The sequence below is a fragment of the Mirounga leonina genome, unplaced genomic scaffold (assembly GCF_011800145.1).
Source record: "Mirounga leonina isolate KUSES-001 unplaced genomic scaffold, KU_Mleo_1.0 Mir_178, whole genome shotgun sequence".
In the NCBI taxonomy this organism is placed as follows: Eukaryota; Metazoa; Chordata; class Mammalia; order Carnivora; family Phocidae; genus Mirounga; species Mirounga leonina.
The window spans coordinates 23674916-23700534 of NW_023270464.1; the positions used below are offsets into that span (position 1 = coordinate 23674916).

The 25619-nt window shown below is 40.3% G+C and overlaps 1 protein-coding gene across 3 annotated transcripts in view; it reads right to left on the reverse strand.

Annotated features, from left to right (window-relative positions):
- BLM (BLM RecQ like helicase) overlaps positions 1-25619 on the reverse strand; it is an 88223-nt gene that overhangs the window by 48695 nt on the left and 13909 nt on the right. For 2 of the 3 annotated variants that reach the window (XR_004682653.1, XM_035024181.1), the window contains exons 2-8: positions 14172-14273; positions 12485-13182; positions 11067-11226; positions 8238-8368; positions 4783-4915; positions 3787-4493; positions 1665-1856 (exon numbers count right to left, since the gene is read on the reverse strand). Coding sequence is in view for 2 of the 3 variants with exons in the window: in XM_035024181.1 (XP_034880072.1) it covers positions 1665-1856; positions 3787-4493; positions 4783-4915; positions 8238-8368; positions 11067-11226; positions 12485-13182; positions 14172-14269 (2119 nt within the window). In the remaining variant the exon portion in view is untranslated. The remainder of the gene's footprint in view (positions 1-1664; positions 1857-3786; positions 4494-4782; positions 4916-8237; positions 8369-11066; positions 11227-12484; positions 13183-14171; positions 14274-25619) is intronic. The other variant, XM_035024182.1, reaches the window with a different exon arrangement.

Sequence of the window (25619 nt, forward strand, 5' to 3'; positions counted from 1 at the left end):
CATGTTTAATATTTCTTTGATGATTAAGAAAACGCTTGCAGGATCTCACTTTTTTAAACCACTAGTATGAACCTTTCAACGTTAAATATCTGTGCTTTGACTCCCTGTATGTTTATCAATAAGGAAATATTCCCAATCTGCCTTTGAGATAAAAAGAAGGGTAGAACTACGCTGGTGTGTACTAACAGAAGATGAAGAGAAAGACATTCTGAGATGCACCCCCATCTCTCTGTGTAACTCTAATTCAAGATGGTAAGACAATCAGTACACATTTAATGAGAACTAAAATGATTAGTCTCTAATTTTCAACTTCTCCCATCCACTAAAGGTAGAAGCTTGAGCCAGGCAGTTTCTAGGAGGTTTTTTTTTTTTTTAAACTGTACATCACATTCTACCTTTTTTTTTGCATGTGGGGTAAGTACATTTCATTTTGGTATATATGTACGTGTAAATGTCAAGGAAAGATTGGGAAGCTGTGTTTTAGCTTCTATTCCACTACTTAATAGGCTGTCTGACTTAGAAACACCAGCTAACCTTACCAGGCGTCAATTTTATCACCTGCAAAATGTACTAGATCAGTGTTTTTTTTGGGGGGGGGGTGGTTCTAAAAGAAACCTTATTTGGATCTTTATCTGTATAAATCAAGAGGTTGAAACTGGGGTGGGAAGACCCTCAAAAAGCCCCTCGAAGTCCTAAAGGACCATGAAAAGTCCTGAAACCACTGGACTAGATCATTGTCATGATCCCTTCCAACTTCTGTTCTGCAATACCAAACCAAGTCAGAGCAGGAGACAGTGAACAACAAGTTAATGAAATATGGGACGCTGATTATTAAACCAGTGTTGTCTAAATTCTACAATCAGCTTGAAAAAGCTCAGATGCTTGCTCAACATAATTTAATAACGATGGCAATAACTAATTGCTAAAGTTCACAGCAAGGTGGGTAAAAGGCAGAGGGAAGGCTCCATGTAAGTACCGCAGCTCGGATTCCTGAGTTCCCTATGCTAAGTGCTGCTTTAATATTCCTTCTTGGATGACTGTAAACCATCAGACAGCTGTTATAGACTTTAATGGCACAATGAAAAGTCCTGGATCTCTTCAAAACGGAGGCCAAGAAAGCTATGGCTAAACGCTTTCCGTTTAATCCTCACGACATTCTGTGCAGTATTATCATCATCCTCCCTGCACACAGGAGGAAGCCGGCGCTCGGGGTGAAGGGCCTCGCTCAAGGTCACACTGCGAGTAAGTGGCAGGGCTGTGCGTTGAGGCCAGGCCACACCGCTCCAGAGCCGATGATCTTAACCACCCTTCAACACTAGACTGTGCCAAATAAAGTGCCAGAGATGGGCAAGGTCTCTGACGGTAATTTTTTTGTTCAAGTTCCAGACTAATTTAGACTTAAAAAAAAAGAGAGAGAGCTAGAAAGAGGGAAATTCTAGATCGATTCAACACAACAAGCTTTGAGCTGCGAATCTTAACGGGCTATTAGTGTTATCATGTCAACAGAGGACGTGAGGTAATACACTGTCTCACTGAAGCACAGGTGGTTTAGAGGTCCCTTAATGATGGAAATACCATGTGGGTGTTCGTTTTATTTCTACTAAAGGGCTTTCATTTAACATCTGCCAATGGACTCCTGCCAATTTACATCTAAAAATACATACCAGTGGGCATTAAGATAAAACAGTCTTCACCCAGCAGCGCAGCATTGATCGCCTCTAGCTGATTAGTTCTAAAATTATGCAGGCCAAATTTTTTATGAAAAATCTTCATCATTTCTTTTGTATGAGGAAAACTAAGACTTTGGAAACGCTCGTGTTTCAGATTTCTGGATGCTAAATTTTGTGCCGACTTATCTGAGAAAATAATCGATGTTAAGAAAAATCAGTGCATTATTGTTAACAAGTCAGTTTTAGCATTTACCCTTTGCCACACAAAATCAAAGGCATACATGTCCCTGCAGCACATCTTTCTTTAACCACTTATCAGGGTTTCATCCTCGCCAAATGTCAAAGCCGCCAGAGACTTCCTGAGGCCAAATTCCAGGCTTTTCCTTGATCTTTCTGCAGCACCTACCACTTACTATTTCATTTATTCCCTTCTTCCTTCTCTCTTGACCTTCAAGACAATCATGGGTTTTCTACTTAAATTCTCTCTCCTGGCTCCACTTTCTCCACCTGCCCCTTATAGTTGGGAGTCTTTGCAGACTTGAGAGTCTTTTAGCCATTCTTGCTTTGGAATTCTCCTAGTGCTCTGATCTTAAACATCACCTCTGTGCACAGAATGCTCTTTCGTAAGGTCCCACTGGCACCTGCCAAAGTGCCGGTCCTGCACGCGTCTCCAGATGTCTGCAAGACATTTCTACCTGAATGACTTATCAACACTTTAAGCTCCACAAGTCTTAAAATAGCCCTCCTCAGCTTTTCTCCCAATCGGCTCTGCCTCCTGACTCCCCTGCTCTGCTAATGGTGTCACAGATTTCTCAGTCACTGGGTCTGAAACCTCGGAGGCATCTCGGCTTCCTCTGCTCTTCTTCCAATGTGTCTATCACATCCACCCCCCTGCTCTGCTCCCTGCTCTGCATCCCTGCTCTCGCAGCCCTGGTTCAGCACATAGAACAAGGGCTGCTCACGCCAGCTCTGGCAGTCTCTCTCATCCCAACACTCGACTGTCTCAAAGATAATTGGGAACATCAAGTATGACACATTCTAATGTGATACAAAAATAAATCCATTAATGGTTATTCTAAAGGTCAACAGTGTAACTGTTAAGAACAACCTCCGTGGTATTAAGTCATCAATGGCAAAAATAGGCAAGGCTGTACTTTATAAAAGCTTACACACAGAAACTTGTTTCAGTTAAAAAACACTTGGCAATAACTTTACAGGGTTGATGTAAGGTTTTAAAATTAATTTTGGCTTCTCTCTGCAGCCTTTCCAGTGACTAATTGCACTTCTCCACAAACTTCTTCTAAACTGTGAGCTCCAGGAGGACAGGGACTACTTGTTGCTCATCTGTCTATGACCAGAACCCAGCACAGAACAGGGCCGGAGTGCGCACTCCATAAATATTTGTTGAATGAATTAAAAGGATTTTAGGCCCAAAGAAATAATTAGTCTTTTTTCTTTTTTCAGAGAGAGAGTGCACGCGCGCACAAGCAGGGGGAGCAGCAGGCAGAGGAAGAAGCAGGCTCCCCACTGAGCAAGGAGCCCAATGCAGGGCTCCATCCCAGGATCCTGGGATCATGACGTGAGTTCAAGGCAGATGCTTAACCGCCTGAGCCACCCAGGCATCCAAGAAATAATTTGTCTTAAGAAATTTCTGACTTCATGTCTTTCTTAGACTGCCCTGCATGTTTCTCTACTTTATAAATTGATCAATTTTCATCAATTCAGAGTTCTAAAAATACATACAATTACAGTTTTAACATATAAATTCAGCCTTGCTTTTACTCATCCCCCAAATTATTAAAAACTTGGTCCTATGAGCTTTATTGCTTTAGGGACTTAAAAAATGTTAATTTAAAGGCAAAGCACATTTGTAATGACTTTAGAGCTTTACTACAATAGGTTATAATTACTCATTTTATAAAACTACAGCTGCTACGGAGACAAAGGAGCAACTTGCTTTTGAAATTGTGATTTGTAATTCATAGTATCAGCAGGAATTTGCATAGAAACAATGTACTTTTCAAGCAAGGATGATTTGCTATCGGTTTTCTTACACAATTCTGATTTTGGACAGTTATGTTTTCATATAAAATATAAGCATTTATTTTAAACTTACCAGTGTAATTCTGAATTGACTCTGAGTTTTTATTTTGAGCAGTAGATGCCACTGGAAGACAGTTTGTCTTGGCTGAAGAAATTCTTTCTGATACTGGCTTAACTGGCCGACCTTCCTTAATAGGTTGACAGGCAGCTGTGGAAGATTTGCTGGCTGCTAAATTATGCATAATATCTTCCCAGTCATCATCATCATCATCGTCATCAAAGCCATCTATGTCAAAAGTGTCAATATCACAGGCAGCCTGGATTTCTCTTTCTAAGTCATTTACTGGAGCAGCGCGTTTATTCTGATCTTTCACAGCCGTGCTTGTGAGAACATTTCCCGGGAAGTAAGAGCTTTCATTTCTTTTTTCTATCCTTGGTGTTTCAGCCCAGTTGCTACTTACAAAGGACTTCTGTAAATGGGGACTGAATAACGGTCTTTCAAGGGGATTCTTCGTGGTGGCTGAGAATCCTGTCTTTCCCGGGGTAGTAGCCAGTAAACACTCCCTAGTGGAACTGGAATGTGAGGGAAGGTGTGGAAAATTTAACTCCTTAACAGAATTCCCTGTAGGACAGGAATTGCCCTTTGGAAACGCATCGAGAGCAGAAACAGAGGCCATCCCCTCCGGAGGGCTACCAGGTGAGTCAGGCCTGCATCTCCACCCTGAAGCAAGAATACTGGCGTCCCTTGTATTAAGGTCAGCTTCGGCCAGGAGCTTCCTTCTAAAGAGGAAACAGAACACCACATGAAATGTGAGGCCACGCAAGTATACCTTTAGTTTTCATCCCAAACTGTGGCGAAATATATCCTCTTTTCCTCAGTCTCGAAAATGTGAATACAAATGCTAAAGGGGCGGTTTGGAAAGTAAATAAATTTAAAACATAAAGCACAGTGATAATTAGCCTATTCCGTTTCCTGCTCAGAATGCCTGGAAATTCTGCCCCATACGTTCTGACTTAGGTCGGTCGAAATGTAATCAGATATATTCCAGAAGAAGAAAAAGTAAGATACCTTATGTCCCGCTGCTGATGCAGTTCATTCCCACAATCCAGAGCTTTCAGTTCATCATCAGGAATAGTATCGACTAATTTACAGATCTGGTCCATCACGTGAATAAGCTGCTGCTGCAAACTTGTCTGTCTAACTATAAAGTGTTATAATTTCGTTAATATTTTTCCTTGAAAAAAGACAATTTTGACAGTCACGCATGTCAAATTGACAGTAGTTTAACAACAAGATTATGAACTACCCTATATTGCCATATTATCTGCCTGTGAAATAATCTGAAATCATGTTATCTCTACTTTATTTCACGAGAGTCCAAAACTGCGTTATCATCATTTCATTTCATGTTAGTTTTCAATTATTTCTCTCAGGGTAACCAATGTCATTGTAAGATGCAAAGGTTTATCAGCTTACTATCATTTTTCACTAACTTCAGGGGTAAATCTCACCATGCCCGGACAAGGTATCAAGAACTCCACCCCACCTGCAGTCCCAGGCTGCCCGGCACCCACGCTTCCTTCAAGGAAACCACTCAGCACTGAGACTTTCTCTTTGGAGACACCAGGCCCCCAACCTCTGGGCATCTGATGTCAGGCAGCTCAAAGAGAAGTAGGTCTGGGAGTTTTCTGACTGGAAAAGAAGACTTCGCTTTTCAATAAGCTGGACAGGCTGCTGGTGGCCGCCCCTGCCACCACCCCGAGAAATACAGCTTGAAAATAAGACCCATACAAGGGAAAGCGGAAAACGAGAAAGAAAGGAGCGGGGGGACTGAGATGGGGCCAGGGGGTGGAGGAGAGGCGAGAAGACAGGTGTGAGAGAGAGAAATGCCTGGTGATGATGTTTGCACGTCAGAATCCGGCCAGCCCGCTCCACATTTTTTAAATTTACATTGTAGAACTAAGAAAAAGAATGTCAAAGGAGGTAAGGCTTTAAATGAAGGAAGAAAAGAAAGGGCTAGAGTAGCAATGGGAAGCAAGGAAGATGCCTACTCCACCCCGAGGACCTAAGGGATATGGGAGAAATAAACGGTTTAGGTGGGCTGCAGAGGGAACTATTCTCAGGAGACAATCCGAGAGCTAACAGGAAGAGAACGGTCAGAGAAGAGAATGAGGTTACCGGGAAATCACTGGAAGAGGGCAGCCCGTCGTAGGGTCCAAAGGGCAGGAAGGAGAGGGAGAGAGGACAGACGGGGGGTTGGGGGGACAAGCGTCTATGTCAGAATGACTTGGGAAACATGGACTTTTACTGTGACTGGCATGGACCAGGACGTGAGGTTGAAGATGGTGAAGAGGAATTGCTGAATCCCCGTTTTGCCTGTTTTCTCTACCTGGAGAATGGGTATCAGATTGGAAAGAGGAGAATGAACAATGGTCTGAACGAAACGAAAGCCAAGATAGGCTCAGAGAGAGAACAGCTATTGAAAAGGAGCTCAAGTCTCCTTGTCTAGACAGATTACACCTCAGAAAACAAAGGAAACCCGCAAAGAAGATCCCGCTGATATGTGAGGCCTTCAGTGAACAGGACAGTCAATGGAAGAGCGAAGACAGGCAAACCCTGTTCTAATTTTCAAAAAATTCTGAACGGATTGCCAAAAGCTATAGGCTGGTGCTTTGGATGTTAATTCAAGGCAAAATTCTAGAACATGTTATCAAATGGCTGCTTTGTGAGCTCTAAGAAGAAGAGGAAACGATTATAGAGTTAGCAAGAGTTCATATAAATAAATCAGTAATCTTAATGTATTTCCTTCTTTGAAGGGATTACCAGACTGGCAGATAACAATAGCTACCATTTATCGAAGGCCGAGAGTACACTGGGCCCTTTACCATGAATCCTGACAAATACCCGGCAAGGTAGATGTCATTCTTCTCATTCCATAGAAGAAACTGAGGTTCAGAGAAGCTTCACTAATCTTCCACAGTCTCCCAGCCAGAGGCAGGAGGAGACAGGTTCGTACCTGGGGACTGCATCACTCAGAAGCCCATGTCCCCCGCCCTGTTCCCTCTTGCCGCCTCAGACCCTGAACCTGTGGAGTCCTGTGAGTCTTCTGCAGCCCCGTGGGCCAGGGAGAGCAGCGAGGTCTCAAGGCAGGTTTGTGACAACACGACATCAGCTGAGAGGGAGACCTCGGACGACATTGTGTCCTTGCCCCCGGCCTAGCCCACCACTTTATCAGTGGGACCATGCCGCACCAGCTGCAGAGCGTGTGGCTACAAACATAAACTCGGGAGCCTGCGCACCGCTGGGTTTCAAGCCCCGCTCTGCCGTTGTCTAGTTCTGTGAGCACACGTAGTCCTAGTTAACACTCCTGTGCCTCGGTTTCCTTATTTGTAAAACGGGGAGAAGAGAAACTACCTTACAGGGCTGCTGAGAGGATGAAGTTAATAGCACAAAACATCCAGAAGAGCGCTGAGGACATCAGGTGTTTCAGGGACATCTCTAACAATAAATTCAGACACCAAAATAAAGAAAACGAAATTGGGAGGAAACAGAAACAACACACATATGTTGTGCGCACACACCCTACCACACGTGCGTGCACACACACACAAGTACAGAACCCATCAAAAAAGGCCAGAACACGTTGCAGAAATATTCAGAGAATGAAAAAAGAGCTTTTGGAAGAGGGCTGATTAAAATGAAAAATCCCATAAACGAGTTAAAGATAAAAGTTGGTAAGTCTCCCAGAAAGCAGAGAAGCAAGAGATGGAAAATAGAAAAGATAACTCATGGAAGCCTAATATCCAAATAATATAATTCCAGGAAGAGTGAAAGAGAAAAGAGAAGACAAACAAAAAAAGAAAAGAAAAAGAAATAGTATCAGAAAACTTTCCAGGATAGAAGGACACAGGCCTTGGAACTGACAGAGCCCCTGCGAAGTAGAAATCAGGAGTGGGAAAGGAGGCTGCCGCTTTCCAAAGTTGTAGGGTGGCTGCATTCTTTATATTAGATATTTAATAGAAAGTTTAAAAATGAATTAGAAACAAATCAAACAAAAAGTATTAAACTCTGCATGGACATCAAGTCATAAACCCAGAGTACAAACAAGGGAAAATCAGGAGGATGGAAGGTCTCAAAACCAGTATCTATAAAGAGAGTTAAAAGACCCAACAATATTTAGCCCTTAAAAAAAAAAAAAAAAAAAGGGAAAAAAGAAAAGCTTCTAGGAGCTTTAGACTTATCTCACAAGGATTAAAGTTCCAGGAAAGCAAATTCTGACTCAATGTGAGAAAAAACTTTCTAACTGGTAGTGTTTTCACATTAGAGAATGGACTATCTTTAGAGAACACGCGTTTCTGGGTTATTCGAGCAAATGCTGGCTAACCAGCGCCCAGGGGTGGTTCTGTGTTAGAGCTGCGGAACTGCAAGCTTGCCATCTTATGCCAGACAGCCACAGGTTAAAAATACAACCGTGCTTTGTTTTCCAGCGTTAGGTGGTTAAAATACGTGCTATGTCGAAATACCTCTTGCACCGTCACTGTCTGGGCTGGTCTCTTGAGCGGGCTGCTGCGTTGTCACCCCCTCGGGCGTTAGCAAGGCCTTGGATGTGCCAGGACTGTCCTTTGTGCCCGAGGTGTCAAGGTCCTTTAACATACTGCAAATTAAAAAATATAAGACCAACCGCAGTACAGACTTAGACCAAATGTATAATTTTTCCTCTCATGTTCTTCCACGACTGGTCAGACAATATATAACAGAAAAGAGAAACATGTTTTTTTATCTCTATTCTAGAACCTCTTCAAAGTCTCCCATCTTCTGGCCCCGAGAGACCTTTTCAATTCTATCTCCAATTATGTCCTTCCAGTAACCCTGTGAGGTGTCACAGGGCACGACTTACATTCCTCACAGGAGCCCAGCGTGGTCTACTTGGTCTACCTGAGGGATTCTGCCTCACTCTCCTCTCAATTTGGAAAATCCAGGGTCCAATCTCTTCCGATAATTTATCATTCTATATAAAAATTATTAACACATATAAACATGGTCAGCCTGACTGGATACAAGAAATACTTTAAAAGTAACAAAATAAATGAGCATTAAAATTAGTGTTAAGAGAGGGTACCATGGAAATCCAAAGATAACACCTTCTGGAACTTGAGAAGGCTTCGCCAAGGAGGGAGATTTGAGGAAGCCTTGAATGACAGGTATGGGAAAAGTAACGGAACGTGAGGAGAGACAAAGGACAATTCTCTTTATTTGATATCAACTGTACTTGCCTAAAGCAGGATTTTGGAATGCAATCCTCTTCGGTTTTTTTTTTTAAAGATTTTATTTATTTATTTGACAGAGAGAGACACAGCAAGAGAGGGAACACAAGCAGGGGGAGTGGGAGAGGGAGAAGCAGGCTTCCCGCGGAGCAGGGAGCCCGATGTGGGGCTCGATCCCAGGACCCTGGGATCATGACCTGAGCCGAATGCAGACACTTAACAACTGAACCACCCAGGCGCCCCAGAATGCAATCTTCTAACTTAATTGAACAGTGATAAATAACTATGCTTTATATAGTCTTAAAAACTGATAATTAAAGAAAAGGCCTTATATTTTTAGCAATGTTTTCTAGATTGTCGGTTTGTCTCATTTGGCTCATTGGAGCTTACGGTTATCATAAGGGCGTATGGAGATAGAAATGAAGAGGTAATGTGGGGCCTGAAGATGGAGGACTTTGAGGGCTGGCTCGAGAGGTTCGGGCACGCAGGAGATACAAAGACATTTTTCTCTTTTTTGTTATTACCTGACTGCTACACCTCCAAAATTAGTCCAGAAGTCACAACCAGTGTTTCAAAACAAGATAAAATACAAAATAAAATTTAAGTGTGTACTGCACATAGTGAGAGTATCATTTGTGAAAATTCTATTTCAGTTTTAAAATATATACAAATATGTATTTGAGATTGCAATGGAAAATACAGAGAGAGACTACTTTGGGAATAGCCCTGGAAATAAACATTTTCCAACTGCTAAAAATCTAGGTAAAGTTAACCATGGTAGGACAACTCAATAAATTAGGTAGCCATTAGAAAGAATAAAGACTATGTAGCAATATGGAACATGTTTTAAAAATGTTAAGAGAAAAGAAGAATAAAAAATTATAGCTACATATTGATTACAGCAATGCAAAAATCACATGCACATGTAGAGGGTATGAAAACCTAACACAGGTAAAGAAAATGTCTGGTTTGTTGGAACTGCAAAACGACAAGCATCCCGGTAAGCTGGCTGCAAGGTCATCTGCGCAACACACACTTTTCTAATAAATAGAGAAAAAAAACCCAGATGTTCCGTAGGAATCAGTATGGTCCAGGAAATAGCCCTACACTGGATCTTAGTCCATGTGCCATTAACTCTATCATCCTGGGCAATCCCCTGCTCCCCCCCTGGGCCTTGGCTGGTTCTCTGTTAAATGAGAATCTTGTTTAGAATCTACATTCTATATGAACTCTTGCTCAGTTCTTTCATGTTCTATAATTCTGTCCTAATTCCTATGGGAAGGGAGGAGAGGGCAGCTCCTGTAGTTTATTAGTTTATTAGTTTATTAGTTTTGTCATCAAATAGTAATCACACTCCAACTTTTCCCTCCTCTTTAACCCACCTGTTAAAACACAACCCCAGAGGAACAAGGTTATGCAGGCAAACACCTCCTTCCTGCCTGCCTTCCTTAAGGTGGTATACTAGAGGGACATGTTTCTCATCAAAATACTGGTTCACAGTAAATACTCCACCACTCACCTGGACCATGATCTAGATTGGGTCAGGGATGGAGGTAAGACTGACTACTAGTATTTTAAGCTATCGATGGGTTATGTGTACCACCTCGTTTTCCCATAATACTGCCAATTAACCACAACCATGTCACTGATTTACTAAAATTCAGTGAATGACAAATATAATGGCCAATTCTATTCTGCAGGGCAAAGAGAAAAGAAGAGAAGAGAAAAGAACAGGACATATTATTTACTAAGTCACTTCCCAAATAAGGAGTTAGTTTTGTGTCATTTCAGGTCTAGGAGTTTGGAAATATAGTATTTCTAGGAATATATTCCACACGTCAAAATCAACTAAATAAAACTGTTTGGAGGTCCCACGTAATTAATCATAATGTAACTTTACAGCTTTAAATACCACCAATTAAATAAAATGTATAAATAGGGATTTTTTTGATGCTTTCATGTGGATATAAAACTTTGCAGAAGCATGAAACGAATCTAAAACAGAAATGACACTACCCAGCTAAACAGAATTAGTTCAAATATCCCAGAAATAAACAATAATGTTCATTGATTAACTTGCTGTTTTACCTGAAACATTGTAAAGAGGAAGAAGAGGCAGAAATCACTTCTTCTTCTGGAGAAGGTGGGACAAAGTCTGTATCGTAATCATCTTCGTCAAGCTCAACACATGGAGACTTCTCAACTGAATGCAATTCCGTTTCTTCCAAGTTCTTCTTTTCACTACCATCTAAAGTAAAACCGTGGATAAACACAGGTTACTTTCATCACTACTGAGACAGAAAGTGCAGGGCAGGAGCACTGGGGTGGGCGCTCCGGGCGACTCATGCCCCCTGTGTGCCCTCCTTCCACACGTCCGTGCTGGGGCTTTCTTCATGAATAATGACGGAGTCACCTGGATTAAGTCTAACGGATGCGGGAATAAGGCTGAAGATCTGCTTAAGGATTTGCATGACGGTCTCCAGTTCAATTATGAAACTTCTGTTTTTCTATTTTTCACTCATATTTCAATAAGAGGGAAGTATAAGAGATGAATCTGATAATTGTACATTGTTAACTTTACCACAAAGGCACCCTAGTTACTGAAGTCCCCCACAGTCGGTGTCTCTCTCGACTATGTGGGATAACAATGCCCAATGGTTGCTTTCCAGTTTATCTCTGACCCAATTTTCTCTTCATAAGCAGCCAGCATTTGATTAGACTACAGTTGTACTTATTATCAATCACTTTTCTGTCCCCTCTCACCCCCTAGTAACCTTGATGGGATTCAGGTGTTTAGAAGCGTTAGTCTCACACTTACAACCACTTCATAGGGCGGGTACTTCCACACATGGCTAATCTCAGCTGTGAGGTTCTGGACACCTAAAAACTAGGAGAACTAAACAGATAATGATTTGAATGTCATCTGTAATACTTTAATAGCATAATTAGATCACGTCACACATCCACATTTGGTGGGAACAAGCCATAAAGGAATTATAATGGAAAGGCTTGGTTTCACGTCCCAATTCTGCCACAAGCTAGCCAGTAGGCCATCAGGAAACCATTTAACTGGGGCGCCTGGGTGGCTCAGTTGGTTAAGCGACTGCCTTCTGCTCCGGTCATGACCCTGGGGTCCTGGGATTGAGCCCCATATTGGGCTCCCTGCTCTGCAGGGAGCCTGTTTCTCCCTCTCCCCCTGCCTGCCACTTCCCCTGCTCTCTCTTTGTCAAATAAATAAATAAAAATCTTAACAAAAAAAGAAACCATTTAACCTCTATGGACCTTATAGAGCTATCCTTGGTGTTTATATAAAAACTGTATTAGAATAAAATTTGTCATTTCATCCGTGGGTCCTGCCTCAAGAAAGTGGCCAACAGACTGTGTAACAGGTCCCTCCACAGAGCCTAAGGACAAAGGCTGTATCTATTTGCTATTGTTCCCGGTGCCTAGCTTTGAATAAATTAATACAGTCAACATACTGAAAGGAGATAAAACATCATTTTTACCTCTTTCTTCTCCTAAATGAGTTTTTAAAGGATGACTCTCCTGAGCATCTCCACGTATAAGCTCTTCAGGACTGGGGTCATCGTCAATGCAAATCACATCGTTACTGAACCATTCCGAGTCGTCATTCTGTTTCTTAGTCAAACATGCTTGCCTGCTGTCAGAGGAGGATGGAGTCAAATCAGCCTTTCCTGTATTTGCTTCGGGAAGCTGTACTTTCAAAAAGTTTCTCTTAGACTTTTTTGATTTCTGAGCAGTGCTTACTCTCACAAAGTGATTTTTGCAGGGCGTAGCAAATGCTTTTGGATTTCCAGAAATATCAAAGTCATCCATATCATCCCAATCATTGATGGTAATAAAAGAATCTGATGAAGAACTAAATTCTAATTTCTTGAAAGTAGCATTACTGGATTTCTTTACAACTGGTGTGTTCGGCGTATTACACAAGACTCCCTGTGAAACCTGCAACACATCTGGCAATAATGGTTCTGAAACAGCTCTCCTGGTTTGCTGTCCTGCTGGAGCACTTTTGAAGTCGCTGGGCCTTGTCTGCTGACTTGTGAGGGGCGGAGGTCCAGGGAAGGAAAAGGCCTCAGTGACATTAACATCTTTATCACTGAACACAGGTGTTTTCGCTACTGACACACTAGTGACAGATACATTGCTGGCCGTCGTTATTTTCTTTTTAAAAGTAAAACCTCTGAAAGATAAGTGAAAAACTGAATTAGACTGATTAGTTTTAACAAACCCACCAACTATACGAACTCTAAAATTCGTTACTGATGTATACAGCAACTCCTTCACTGTATCACAAATGAGCAAAGAATCTATCTCCCTCTGATTTTGAAATTTATATGGTAACTTCAATTATACTTTGTATGCTCTGATCTTTCCAATTTAGAAGCTAATTATTCAGTTTTGAGAGGATTCGGGCCATTCCCACTACTTTATTTCCCAGGCAGGTCGTCCTTAATGTCCAGTGGGAGGAGACAGCATATAAAGAAAAGAGAAGAGACTCAAATGTGGTGACTTGTGGTCTCTCTGATACAAGTTCTGTGGGGAAGAGAGGTGACAACTGAACAGGCCACACTGGAATCTGAAGGACAAGTAAAAGGGACAAGTGTCTTGGATGTCTGCTGGCCTTGGTGACATGAAGTTTAATGGTAACTTTAAAGTCCAGCACCCAGAACAGTTGGTAAAGCTCTAGAAATTACTATTACATATATTATTATATTATATATAATTAAATATATTATTATCAAATAGAATAGAAATATTTATTAAAGAATAGAAATTATTATTAAATATTGTCAGAAGGAGTTTGGAGTCTAGCTTGGAGGAAAGAAAAGAAATGGAGAGCTACAGTGTCCTTATAAACTGTTTTTGGAATGGATATAAAATTATATTAAAATATTAAAAGTACCTATGTGCCCAAATTTATAAGAAGATTCATTATTCATTCAGCCCACAGATATTTACTGAGCAAGTATTACGCGCCAGGAACCATGTGAAGGTACCGAACATTTATTACCTGAGCTGCTAAAGCAAATGCTCTACCGTTAATTTACAAAGTGGGAACATCAAGGACCCCTCGGCTTCATTTCCTCATCTGTGCAGTGAAAGGGTTGAAAGACACTTCATCTGTACGATACTGTGGGTCAGTGCGTGTATGAAAGCCAAAATACTTACAAAGATCTCGGTTTAGAAGGACTTAATTTGTTATTAAGTTTGATGGCTGAATGGCGCTGTAGTTGCTCCTGTAGATTATTCTGGGGAACAGCGGCCATGATCCTAAACAGTAAGGAAAAGAACTATCAGCGGAGTTACGTACTTTGCATTAATCATAGTATTTCTTGGGGGGGGGGGTATGCACAGTACTTTCCAACTGTGCTCAGATAAATTAGGGTTTTTTTTGGTCAATGAACTGTTTCGACATTTTTTTCACAACTGGTGGTATTTGAAATATAAAACCCTTAACTCACTGAAGGCTCACTTAAATAGCAAAATGACCTGGTGTCCCTCAATGCTAAAATAAGCACAAAAGACATCAGAGAAGAGATTATCTGTAAAGGGTTTGGAGAAAAACAGGACCTGGCTTGGGCTTGAAGAGTAAACAAGCTGGATGGGAGTGGCGTGGGAGTGAACGATGAGAGCACGCGGAAAACTACAAGAACAGGTGAACAGAAAAGAAGAAAGGCATCACCAGTGAGAACAATGGTTTTCCGGCAAGATGCTGTGCTTCACAATCATTAAGTCTCTGCCTGAAAGAGTACTTTCACCAAGCACCTTTATACCCCTCGTGCGACAAGCGTGATATTGCTGAGCTACTGTGCAGGATAATGCAGTCTCAGCCACCTTAAAATTCGTGAGGCTGAAGGAAGACAGGATAGCTGATATCTATGCATAGTCAAAAATTCTCATTCAGGCTGACAGTTACAATCCTCTTTCCCATTCCATCTTTACCAGAGATCTACTTTTATTTTATGCCATGTACCTTAAGAGGAAGGGTTAACAACACTAGATGACATTCATGGAAATATGAAGTTTTACATAAATCATATTCCACTCGCTGATTATTAAAATGATCTGTTTAACAACTGTTTTACTTGATTTTTTTTTAAAGTTTATTTTAGTAATCTCCACATTCAATGTGGGGCCCAAACTCTCGACCAAGATCAAAAGTCACACTCCTGAGTGTGAGTGCCTGAGCCGGCCAGGTGCCCCTATTTTACTTTAGATAGTAGTGAAAACAACTTGGAAGAAATGGAATTATATTCAATTGAGAAATTCCCATTTGTCCAGCTTGATGAAGATGATTATGATATAAATTTTGTTCCACAATCTCCAGAAGGAATGATTTCTGCCTCTTCTTCCTCTTTAATATGCTTTAGGTAAAACAGCTAATTAATTAATAAACACTGAATAATTCACACTGATAATGTGAATTATACCTTTTTTTTTTTTTAAGATTTTTTATTTATTTGACAGAGAGAGAGACAGCAAGAGAGGGAACACAAGCAGGGAGAGGGAGAAGCAGGCTTCCCGCTGAGCAGGGACCCCGATGCGGGGCTCGATCCCAGGACCCCGGGATCATGACCTAAGCTGAAGGCAGACGCTTAACGACTGAGTCACCCAGGCGCCCCTGTGAACTAGATCTTAATAAAGTTGTTACCAAGGTAATCATAAAAAATTAGACAGAGGGTTATAATGAACTCCTACATACCCATCACCCAGAGTCAACAATTATCAACTCCTCCAATATCGTTTCATCTATACACACATCCCAGTGTCCTCACCTTACCATTCTGGAAGTTAACCTCCTCAAATAATGTATTTTAATCCTGTTGTCCCTTCTTTATTCATTACCTGCAATATTTCTATCAAGAGAAGCCTCCTTTGATCTACTATTTTGTTACCTAGTATAGTGCAGTTCACATAGGAAAGATAGGATAAATGTTAGATTCTTTCCTTTATTTATTAATTTCCAAAACAATGACTTGATTTTTTTGTTTGTTTTAAAGATTTTATTTATTTGACAGAGGGAACACAAGCAGGGGGAGGGGGAGAGGGAGAAGCAGGCTTCCCGCGGAGCAGGGAGCCTGATGTGGGGCTTGAACCCAGGACCCTGGGATCATGACCTGAGCCAAAGGCAGACACTTAATGACTGAGCCACCCAGGTGCCCCTGACTTGATTTACCAACAACCCCCCAATGATGGTCAATTTTTTCTTCAGTATTATAAACTCACAGGTTAAACATATTAGGTAATTTTTGGCCAATAGGTATCGTCCTTATTGATTCTCCAATTATTTCATGTTTGGCCAGTGGGAGTCTCCTTAGTCCTTTTGACATAAACTTATTAGTCTTTGCGAGCTCCCCTGCTATCTGGAATGAAAAGATATTCCAGGCTAATCTTGTGCACTTTTTGCCCCAGACTTAGAATCAGACATTTCCCCAAAGGGCCCCGATTTTTTTCATGGAGAATATGTTAAGACCACAGTCTCCATGTGTCCAAAGGCACCTTCCCATTTCATCCCAACGTGGGCTTTGAACTCACGGCCCCGAGATCAAGAGCTGCACGCTTCTCTGACTGAGCCTACCAGGAGCCCCGGCACCTCCCCATTTTATATCCAGTTAAAAGGAATGGTCTTTTGTTGAAATATGCTCTCTCCAAGGTCTGTCTAGTGTGGAAGTCCTTCACGGTATAAATGAGAAAGAGTGAAGTCACACTGCTGTCTCTCAGAATTTCAACCTTAGCAGCTGACACGGAGGCAGGGGAACACAGACCTTTAACCTTAAGACACTAAGTAGAACAAAATGGTCCATGGCATCATCAATACTTAACTTTTTCCCACATTCCTTCTAAGTTTTTATAGTTTTTATCTTATCCCTCTATGAATTTTCCATGTCTTATTTATGTTTGGATCAAAACCAGCCATGGTACTCTAAGAGATTTCCAACATCACTCCACAGCATGATGATATGTGTATTTAGTCATCTCAATAGTACAAATGTTTGATTAAATATTTCATAATTGTAGTGACACATTATGGATTCATAGTTAGCATGCCGTCAGCCTTAACCCTGGGCCACCTTTCCCTATTTTTAAGGAACATGACACTTTGGTTATTCCCAGAGGGCAGCATCCTCTAGCCAGAGACATATTCCAAAGCATGGTAGCAAGCACATAATTTTATTTTCCTTTTTTTATTATGTTCACAATTTTCTACTCATAATCCTTTAGTGGGAACGCTCTTAAGAAGTTGGTGAGTGCTGGGCGCCTGGGTGGCTCAGTCATTAAGCGTCTGCCTTCGGCTCAGGTCATGATCCCAGGGTCCTGGGATCGAGCCCCGCATCGGGCTCCCTGCTCGGCAGGAAGCCTGCTTCTCCCTCTCCCTCTGCCCCTGCTTGTGTTCCTGCTCTCGTTGTGTCTCTCTCTGTCAAATAAATAAATAAAATCTTTAAAAAAAAAAAAAAAGTTGGTGAGTGCTGAGAAGCAAAAAGGTGTCTCCTTTGTACCTACTCCATTAAAACATTAAATTGTTTAACACATAAAAAAAATTGTTTACTAACAACAGCAAAGATCAGTGATATAAAATTAAAGGAGGAAAATAAATTAAAAATAGAGACCAGTGAAAAGTTTCACAATACCAAAAAAGAGGAACAAAGTAATGAGCCCAGAAAACTTAAAGTAAAATAAACTTCTGAATTAGATTCACCACAGAAATCGCAAGTATAATTTGGAAATGATCAACAATTTTCTCGCACTTATAGGAGGGAAATCATTCTTATGCCATTGTAATAAGCAAAATACTGATTCAAAAGTGAGAAAAAAATTACTGAATGAAACAAAATAAACCACAAAACCAGAAAGAATAAATAAATGAGTAAAAAGAAGGAATGAGAGGATGATAACAATCCAGAGCTGGAATACAAAACATATACATAAGACTGTTGAATCTCAGATCTGTACCTCTGAAACAAACAATGCAATATATGTTAAGGAAAAAAAAAGAAAAAAAAAGAAGAAGATAGCAAGAGGGGAAGAATGAAGGGGGGGAAATCGGAGGGGGAGACGAACCATGAGAGACAGTGGACTCTGAAAAACAAACTGAGGGTTCTAGAGGGGAGGGGGGTGGGAGGATGGGTTAGCCTGGTGATGGGTATTGAGGAGGGCACGTTCTGCATGGAGCACTGGGTGTTATGCACAAACAATGAATCATGGAATGCTATTTGAATCAAGTTCAAATAGCAACACTGACATGGAATTCCATTGTAATGGAATACATTACAATGATGTAATGTATGGGGATTAACATAACAATAAAAAAATTTTTAAAAAAGATAAAGTTTAGAAATTTTAAATAAAATGCAGCCATTAATATCAGGTTAAACTCTTGTTAAGATATCCTTGGAATGATCACAGTTGACACTTAATATTTGGTATGTAATCTTGAATTAAATTTTCATATTTTACTGTTTTTAGCATGCCTAGGTCACTCCTTTATTGTATCAGACTATTAGTTATTCAAACTTTTTTTTTTCACTTCCTATCCTATAATAACAACTATAATGCCTCTCCTAGTTGTTTCCTACTTGTGCTCTGTGCTCATCTAAAATAAAGCATGAAAGTATGGATTAAAACAAAACAAAACAAAACATATACCTAGTAAACGAGACTTCAAGTCTTTGTAAATTAAAGGAAACCAATGGCAAAAAATAAATAATTAAAGGTGTCCTATCTGAACAGTATCTTGAATAAACAAAAATAATTTAGGCCAGAAATTGAGAGGACCTTTATTTAACAAGCAGGCTGTTATACTAAGAAGTAGTCCAATGACATTAAACTAAAATGAAAAAAAAAAAATTTAAGTAATCTCTACACCAATGTGGGGCTTGAACTCACAACCCTGAGATCAAGAGTTGCATGCCCCATTGACTAAGCCAGTCAGGTGGCCCTAAAAGGAAAACTTAAAAAAAAAAAAAAAAAAAATCCAAGCAACTTTCATTCACTTGTGACAAGAAGAGAAATACCTTCTTGGAGTTTTTTTTTTTTTTTTTTTTTTTTAAGATTTATTTATTTATTTGAGAGAGGGAGACAGAGAGAGAGAGAGTAGGAGAGCGAGTAGGGGTGGGGAACAGAGGGAGAGAATTTCCAGCAGATTCCACATTGAGTGTGGAGCCTGACGGGGGGGGGGGGGGCTCAATCTCACAACCCTTAGATCATGACCTGAGCCCAAACCAAGAGTCAGATGCTCAACTGACTGTGCCACACAGGTGCCTAGAGTTTTAACATTGTGAGGTACAAGCCTTATCTCCCAAATTGGCTGTTAAGAAATGTGCAAATAGATGGGGCTCCATGCTCAATAGGGAGTCTGCTTCTTTCCCTCTGTCCCTCCCCCAGCTCACACACACATGCATACTCTTTCCCTCCAAAATAAATAAATCTTTTAAAAAAGAGAAATGTTCAAATAGCAACACTGACTTTAAAAACACAAATTTCGGTAGACACAAGGGGTAGCTTGCAGACTCTGTGTCCCTGCCTTGCCAGAAAACTACGAAAGTTCCTGTGGAAGTAAAGCAGAATTTCCTAAGAACATAAGGGGTAGAGAAGAGAACACCTATGATGGCTGTGAAGGCCCGTGGACGTCAAACTGATGTCTCTGGATGATCATGAACTTATTGCGGAAAGAACATGCATTAACATCCGGAACAATAAAAGCCACGTCGCGTGGCCCGAGTCAGTCTGCTGAGAATGAGACTACTAAGGTCAATTTCAGAGAGATCCCTTCATGTATACTATCGAAAGCATGCGTGGGGGTGCCTGAGTGGCTCAGTCGGTTAGGCATCGGACTTGATTTTGGCTCAGGTCATGATCTTGGTGTCGGGAGACTGTCCCGCGTGGGGCTCCGCATTGGGCATGGAGCCTGCTTGGGATTCTCTCTCTCCTTCTGCCCCTACCACCCATCTCTCTTTTTTAAAAAAAAGTACATGTGTATTTTACCTACAAGGTTCGCTACACTAACAGCTCCACAGAAATGCCTAAATTCCCAACTGCACCTGAAACTGCGCTGGAAATGCTGGTGGCTGTGAACTTCTAGGTTGTTAAATAGATAAATCATAATAAACCATTAACTTTTTTCAGTGTTTCAAAATAAACAATAGAAACAAAAATTTAAAAAGTTCGTGGAAGGAGCAGCTCATCTGAGTTAACCAGGTCTGAGACGTATTCTGAGAACATTGGCGGGAAAAGGACAGTTGCTGTGAAATGCACAGTTATTACAACCAAAGTCAGGTTAAAGACTGCAGAAAAACAGAAGGACATAGGACAGAGAAAGCAAAGTTTTCTTCCTTTTTTTTCTTTAAGGGCAGAATTCCTTTTCTTTCAAATAAATGAGACTAAAGTTACTATTTTGGGATCTATCACAATCAGTACTACCTTCTCTCTAGGTCAAGCCTTTCTTTTATTCTTTTTGTTGTCTTAGGATGGCTACTTCAGGACATGGGGATACACTACTTAAAAAGACTGCTCTTAAGAAATCCAGTGCCAACTAACATTCAGGTATGTCTTGCACTGTTTCCAGTTTTCTGCTGGAAGTGGAGGTTTTAGGGGTGAGCTCCACTTGGTTACTGTCCAAAGGGAGGAGCTACCTTTCCTGGGGCAAAAGTGAGGGCCAATCATAACCTTACAAACCTCAACTTCACCTCAATGAGGCACCAGGGACAAGCAACACTCTCTCTAATCAAACATCAAGCAAATACAATTTCTAGAAGAGGAGGGACTTTTGACTAGGATTTCATAAATATGTGTTTTCTTTATTTATTGTCATACATAGTTTATCTTCTAGGAAGAGGCATATCTGTGTGAGTTACCCAAGAAGAGCAGAGCTGTCAAAATGTGGAATCTGACTGTATCCCACAAGAAAGGGAAATTTATTAATTACTGGGTATCAGGTGGTTGCCAGGTCCATTTTCCCAAAGATCTTTCATATCGCTATTTTTATTACAAAGGTTTTAATTATCTCTCTTTTTAATACCCATAGTAAAAATGTATTTAAAGTAATTCTCCATCTTTTAGACTTTTATTTAACTTCCAGTTATATTTAATAAGTAAAATTAAAACAACGGATAAGAGCTATAAAAAGAACCTACACATTATATCAAAGAAGAGTCCAAGGCAAAGGGAATAAATAAAAAAGTCATTGCAGAATGATAAAAAGCCCAAACTATACTTAATTTCTATGACCCAAACAACACAGCAAGAAAATGAATAAAGTTAAAACTATTAAAAATGCAAGGAGAAATAATGGAAAGAAACAGAATTGTAAGATTACTACAAAACACAAAGACCAGTGGAAATGAGAAATGTACTGAGATCCCAGCTTCTTTGGTCAATCCTGCCACAAATTCACTGTGTGGCTTGGAGGAATTCATTTACTCTCTCTAGCATCCTCATTTGTAAAATAAGGAGGTTGGGTGGGAGAATTTCTGTGTTTCCTTCTAAAATTAGCCTTCTATGATTCCAGAACTAAATGGTATCTGGCAGGAATAAAATGAGAAGTGGAGAATATAATCCTTTAAAAAATGTTGATAAGCAATAAAAAAAAACTGTCAAAGAAACAACATATACAAAAAAGTAGAGGGGAGCCTGGGTGGCTCAGTCATTAAGTGTCTGTCTTCAGGGCGCCTGGGTGGCTCAGATGGTTAAGCGTCTGCCTTTGGCTCAGGTCATGATCCCAGGGTCCTGGGATCGAGTCCCGCATCGGGCTCTCTGCTCCTTGGGAGCCTGCTTCTCCCTCTGCCTCTCTCTCTCTGTCTCTCATGAATAAATAAATAAAATCTTAAAAAAAAAAAAAAAGTGTCTGCCTTCAGCTCAGGTCATGATCCCAGGGTCCTGGGATTGAGCCCCGCATTGGGTTCCCTGCTCCTCCCTCTCCCACTCCCCCTGCTTGTGTTCCCTCTCTTGCTGTGTCTCTCTCTGCCACATAAATAAATAAAATCTTAAAAAAAAAAAAAAAGGTAGAGATTACATCATTTCAACTTGGAGGCACAAGTTAATAAAAACAAATTAATAAGGAAAATAAAAGCAAAATTTAGAAAGTTTAAATTATGGTCTAAATAAAACAACTGGAGCTGATAGAAAAATCTCAATATTATAGAATAATACTATTTTTAAACAGTGAAAATTAAAACACTATATATTGAACTCTTAGTTGGCAGTGGTTCTTAGCATTTTAGGTCAGAGATTCTGGTAACAATCTGATGAAAGTAATGGACCCTCTGTCCAAAAAAATGAACACAATTTTGTCATAAGTTTCAGGTGGTTCTGAGTCCCACCAGAAACCCATAACCCTTGGTAAGAATCTGCTTTATCTTCTTTATCCATTCTACATTATATGTTAAAAAAAAAAAAAAAAAAGATAACAGGAAGGGAAAAATGAAGGGGGGGAAATCGGAGGGGGAGACGAACCGTGAGAGACTATGGACTCTGAGAAACAAAGTGAGGGTTCTGGGGAGGGGCGGGGATATGTTAGCCTGGTGATGGGTATTAAAGAGGGCACGTATTGAATGGAGCACTGGGTGTTATATGCAAACAATGAATCATGGAACACTACATCAAAAACTAATGATGTACTGCATGGTGATTAACATAATAAAATAAAATTTAAAAAAAAGAATCTGCTTTATCTGAATATGACTGAAGGAGAGGAAAACAAGGAACTAATTATATGTATAATCTTAGAAAAAGCACAGAATAACAATTTAAAAAAATTTTTTTTAAGATTTTATTTATCTGACAGAGAGAGAGGGAGAGGGAGAGGCAGGCTCTCCACTGAGCAGGGAGCCTGATGTGGGGCTCGATCCCAGCACCCCAGGATCACAACCTGAGCCAAAGGCAGACACTTAACCAACTGACCTACCCATGGGCCCCTAAAAAAAAATTTTTTTTAATGTCATGAAAGCCAATAAAGAAAAATTAGGGGAACTGATAAGAGGTTGTTTCTAGAGCACAATAAAGGGACAAATAGTAAAACAAAATATGAAAGGACAAAGTAAAATACAAAAAAGGAAATAAAACATAAAGAGAAACATATAAACACTAAGTACAAAAGTATGCTGGTTGATTTGAAATATCCAAATTAAATACTTTTCTGAAAAAAACATGTCCTCAATATCGACACAAGATACAGGAAACCAAAATGAACAGTCAGAAACAGAAAGAACTATAAAGTTTCTCTAAAAAGCACCAAATTCATTCTATAACACAAGCATGATCCTGACCCTAAAACATCATAAGAACAAAGTAAGAAACCTAGGTAAGAAGTAAGAATGCTCACCAACCTCAAATGGGCCTGCAGCTCTGCTGGAGAAAAGTACATTTCTTTGGTCAATCTACTCTCACCTTACTTCCTCAAACTTCCTACTCCTCTCTCTCAGCAGATGACTTCCTTTCTACATTACAGAGAACATAGAAACCATCACAGGAAACTTTCTCACTTTTCTGCTGCCAAACATGCAAGCCCGCCCTTTATGTGAACCCAGCCTACTCTCTTTGACAAGATCAAGTTCTCCACCTGAAACTTTAGATTCCCCTACACATCTTCCATCTTCCCAAAAACCTTACTCTATTTATTACTAAAACCCCAAAACACGACACTTATATGACTCTGTATCTCCTTTCCTGTAGAGCCAAACTTTTTTTTTTTTTTTTAAAGATTTTATCTGTTTGAGAGAGAGAGCTCACGCAAGGGAGGAGTAGAAGGAGAGGGACAAGCAGACTCCCTGCCAAGCGCGGAGCCCGACGCTGTGCTTAATCCCACAACCCTGAGATCATGACGTGAGCTGAAATCAAGAGTTGGACGCTTAACTGACTGAGCCACCCAGGTACCCCTAGAGCCAAACTTCTTGAGAGACTTACTTTCACTCTCCATTTCCCCACTCTCACAACTCTTTTCCTCATATATATCTGGCTTCTACCCTGACCACAATGCTAAACGCTTAATAGGGCCACTAATGATCTCTATGTTACTTAATCCAATAGCCTTTTTCGACCCTTCTGTTTTCTGACCTCTAAGTATATGACATAGTTGACTATATGCTCCTTCTTGAAACAGGAGGCTTCTATCAGACCCTCTTGACACAGTTTACTCTTAACTCATCCTTCAACATGTCAACCGAATCATTACTTCCTTAAGGAAAACTCCGTATTTAGGCAGTAGCATAAGAGGTTAAGAGCATGGGTTCTGGGCCAAAGTACATGGGTTTCTGTCCTGACTCTGCCACTTACTAGCTAAGTCCCTTTGGACATTATCATTTAATCCCTTCGTACTTCAGATTCCTCATCTACACAGTGCCCACCCACCTCATGTGGTTGTTACGTGAATTTAAGTGAATTAGTGTTTGTGAAGTGTTTAGAATGGTCTCTGGTAGACAGTAAGCAATATATATGTGTGTGTGTGTTTGATAAAGAACAATTCCCCTATAATACATTCTTATAATAACAAATACTTCTCAATTGCAGTTCTTATCGTAGTTTTAACTCTACATTCATTTTTGTAATTATTTGATTGGTTATTTCTTCTACTAGATTGTAAGTACTATGCAGATTGGGCCATTATTTATTTTTTAAAAGATTTTATTTATTTATTTGTCAGAGAGAAAGAGAGAGTGTGCGCAAGCAGGGGGAGCGGCAGGCAGAGGGAGAAGCAGGCTCCCTGCCGAGCAGGGAGCCCGATATGGGACTCGATCCCAAGACCCCAGGATCACGACTTGAGCCGAAGGCAGACACCTAACCAACTGAGCCACCCAGGCATCCCCATTATTGGTTTTATAATTCATAGTGTCTCTAAGTACCTAGCACTTAACTAATATTTATTAAATGAAAGAATAAAAACAATTTTAAAGAATATAGAAAGGATGGCTCAAAAGGACTTTATTATTTTAAAGATTTATTTATTTGAGAGAGAGAGAATGTGAGAAAGAGCATACACATGTGCACAGGGGAGGAAGGGGCAGACAGAGAGGGAGAGAGAAATTCAAGCAGACTCAGCTCTGAGCGTGGAGCCTGATGCGGGGCTCAATCTCACGACCCTGAGATCACGACCTGAGCTGAAACCAAGAGTCAGATGCTTAACCAACTGCGCCAACCAGGCACCCCTCAAAAGAACTTTAACTGCGATCAACTATGGCTTATCTCAGAAATGTAAAGCTGGTTTAACATTAAGTAAAACCATTAATATATGTCATCTTAACAGTTTACTTAATAAAAATCAGTATGATCAGATGAACAGATTTTAAAAATACATTTCTAGTGGGGTAAAACACATATGCAGTAAAGTGCACTGAACTTAAATATATGTCTCAATATAGTTGTACTTATATATTCAACTACATAAACAACATTCAAATCATGGTATAGAACATTTCTAACATCTCAATATGCCTTCTTATTCCCTTTCCCAGTTAATATACCCCAGATGTAACCACTATCTGACTCTACTACCAATGATTAGTTTTGCCTCTTCTTGAACTTCTTTATTCATATATAGAGAATTATACAGTATGTACTACCAATGCATTTTTGAAAAGCCATCTGATAAAACTCAAACTATGTCTAATAGATAGACTAAAACACAGA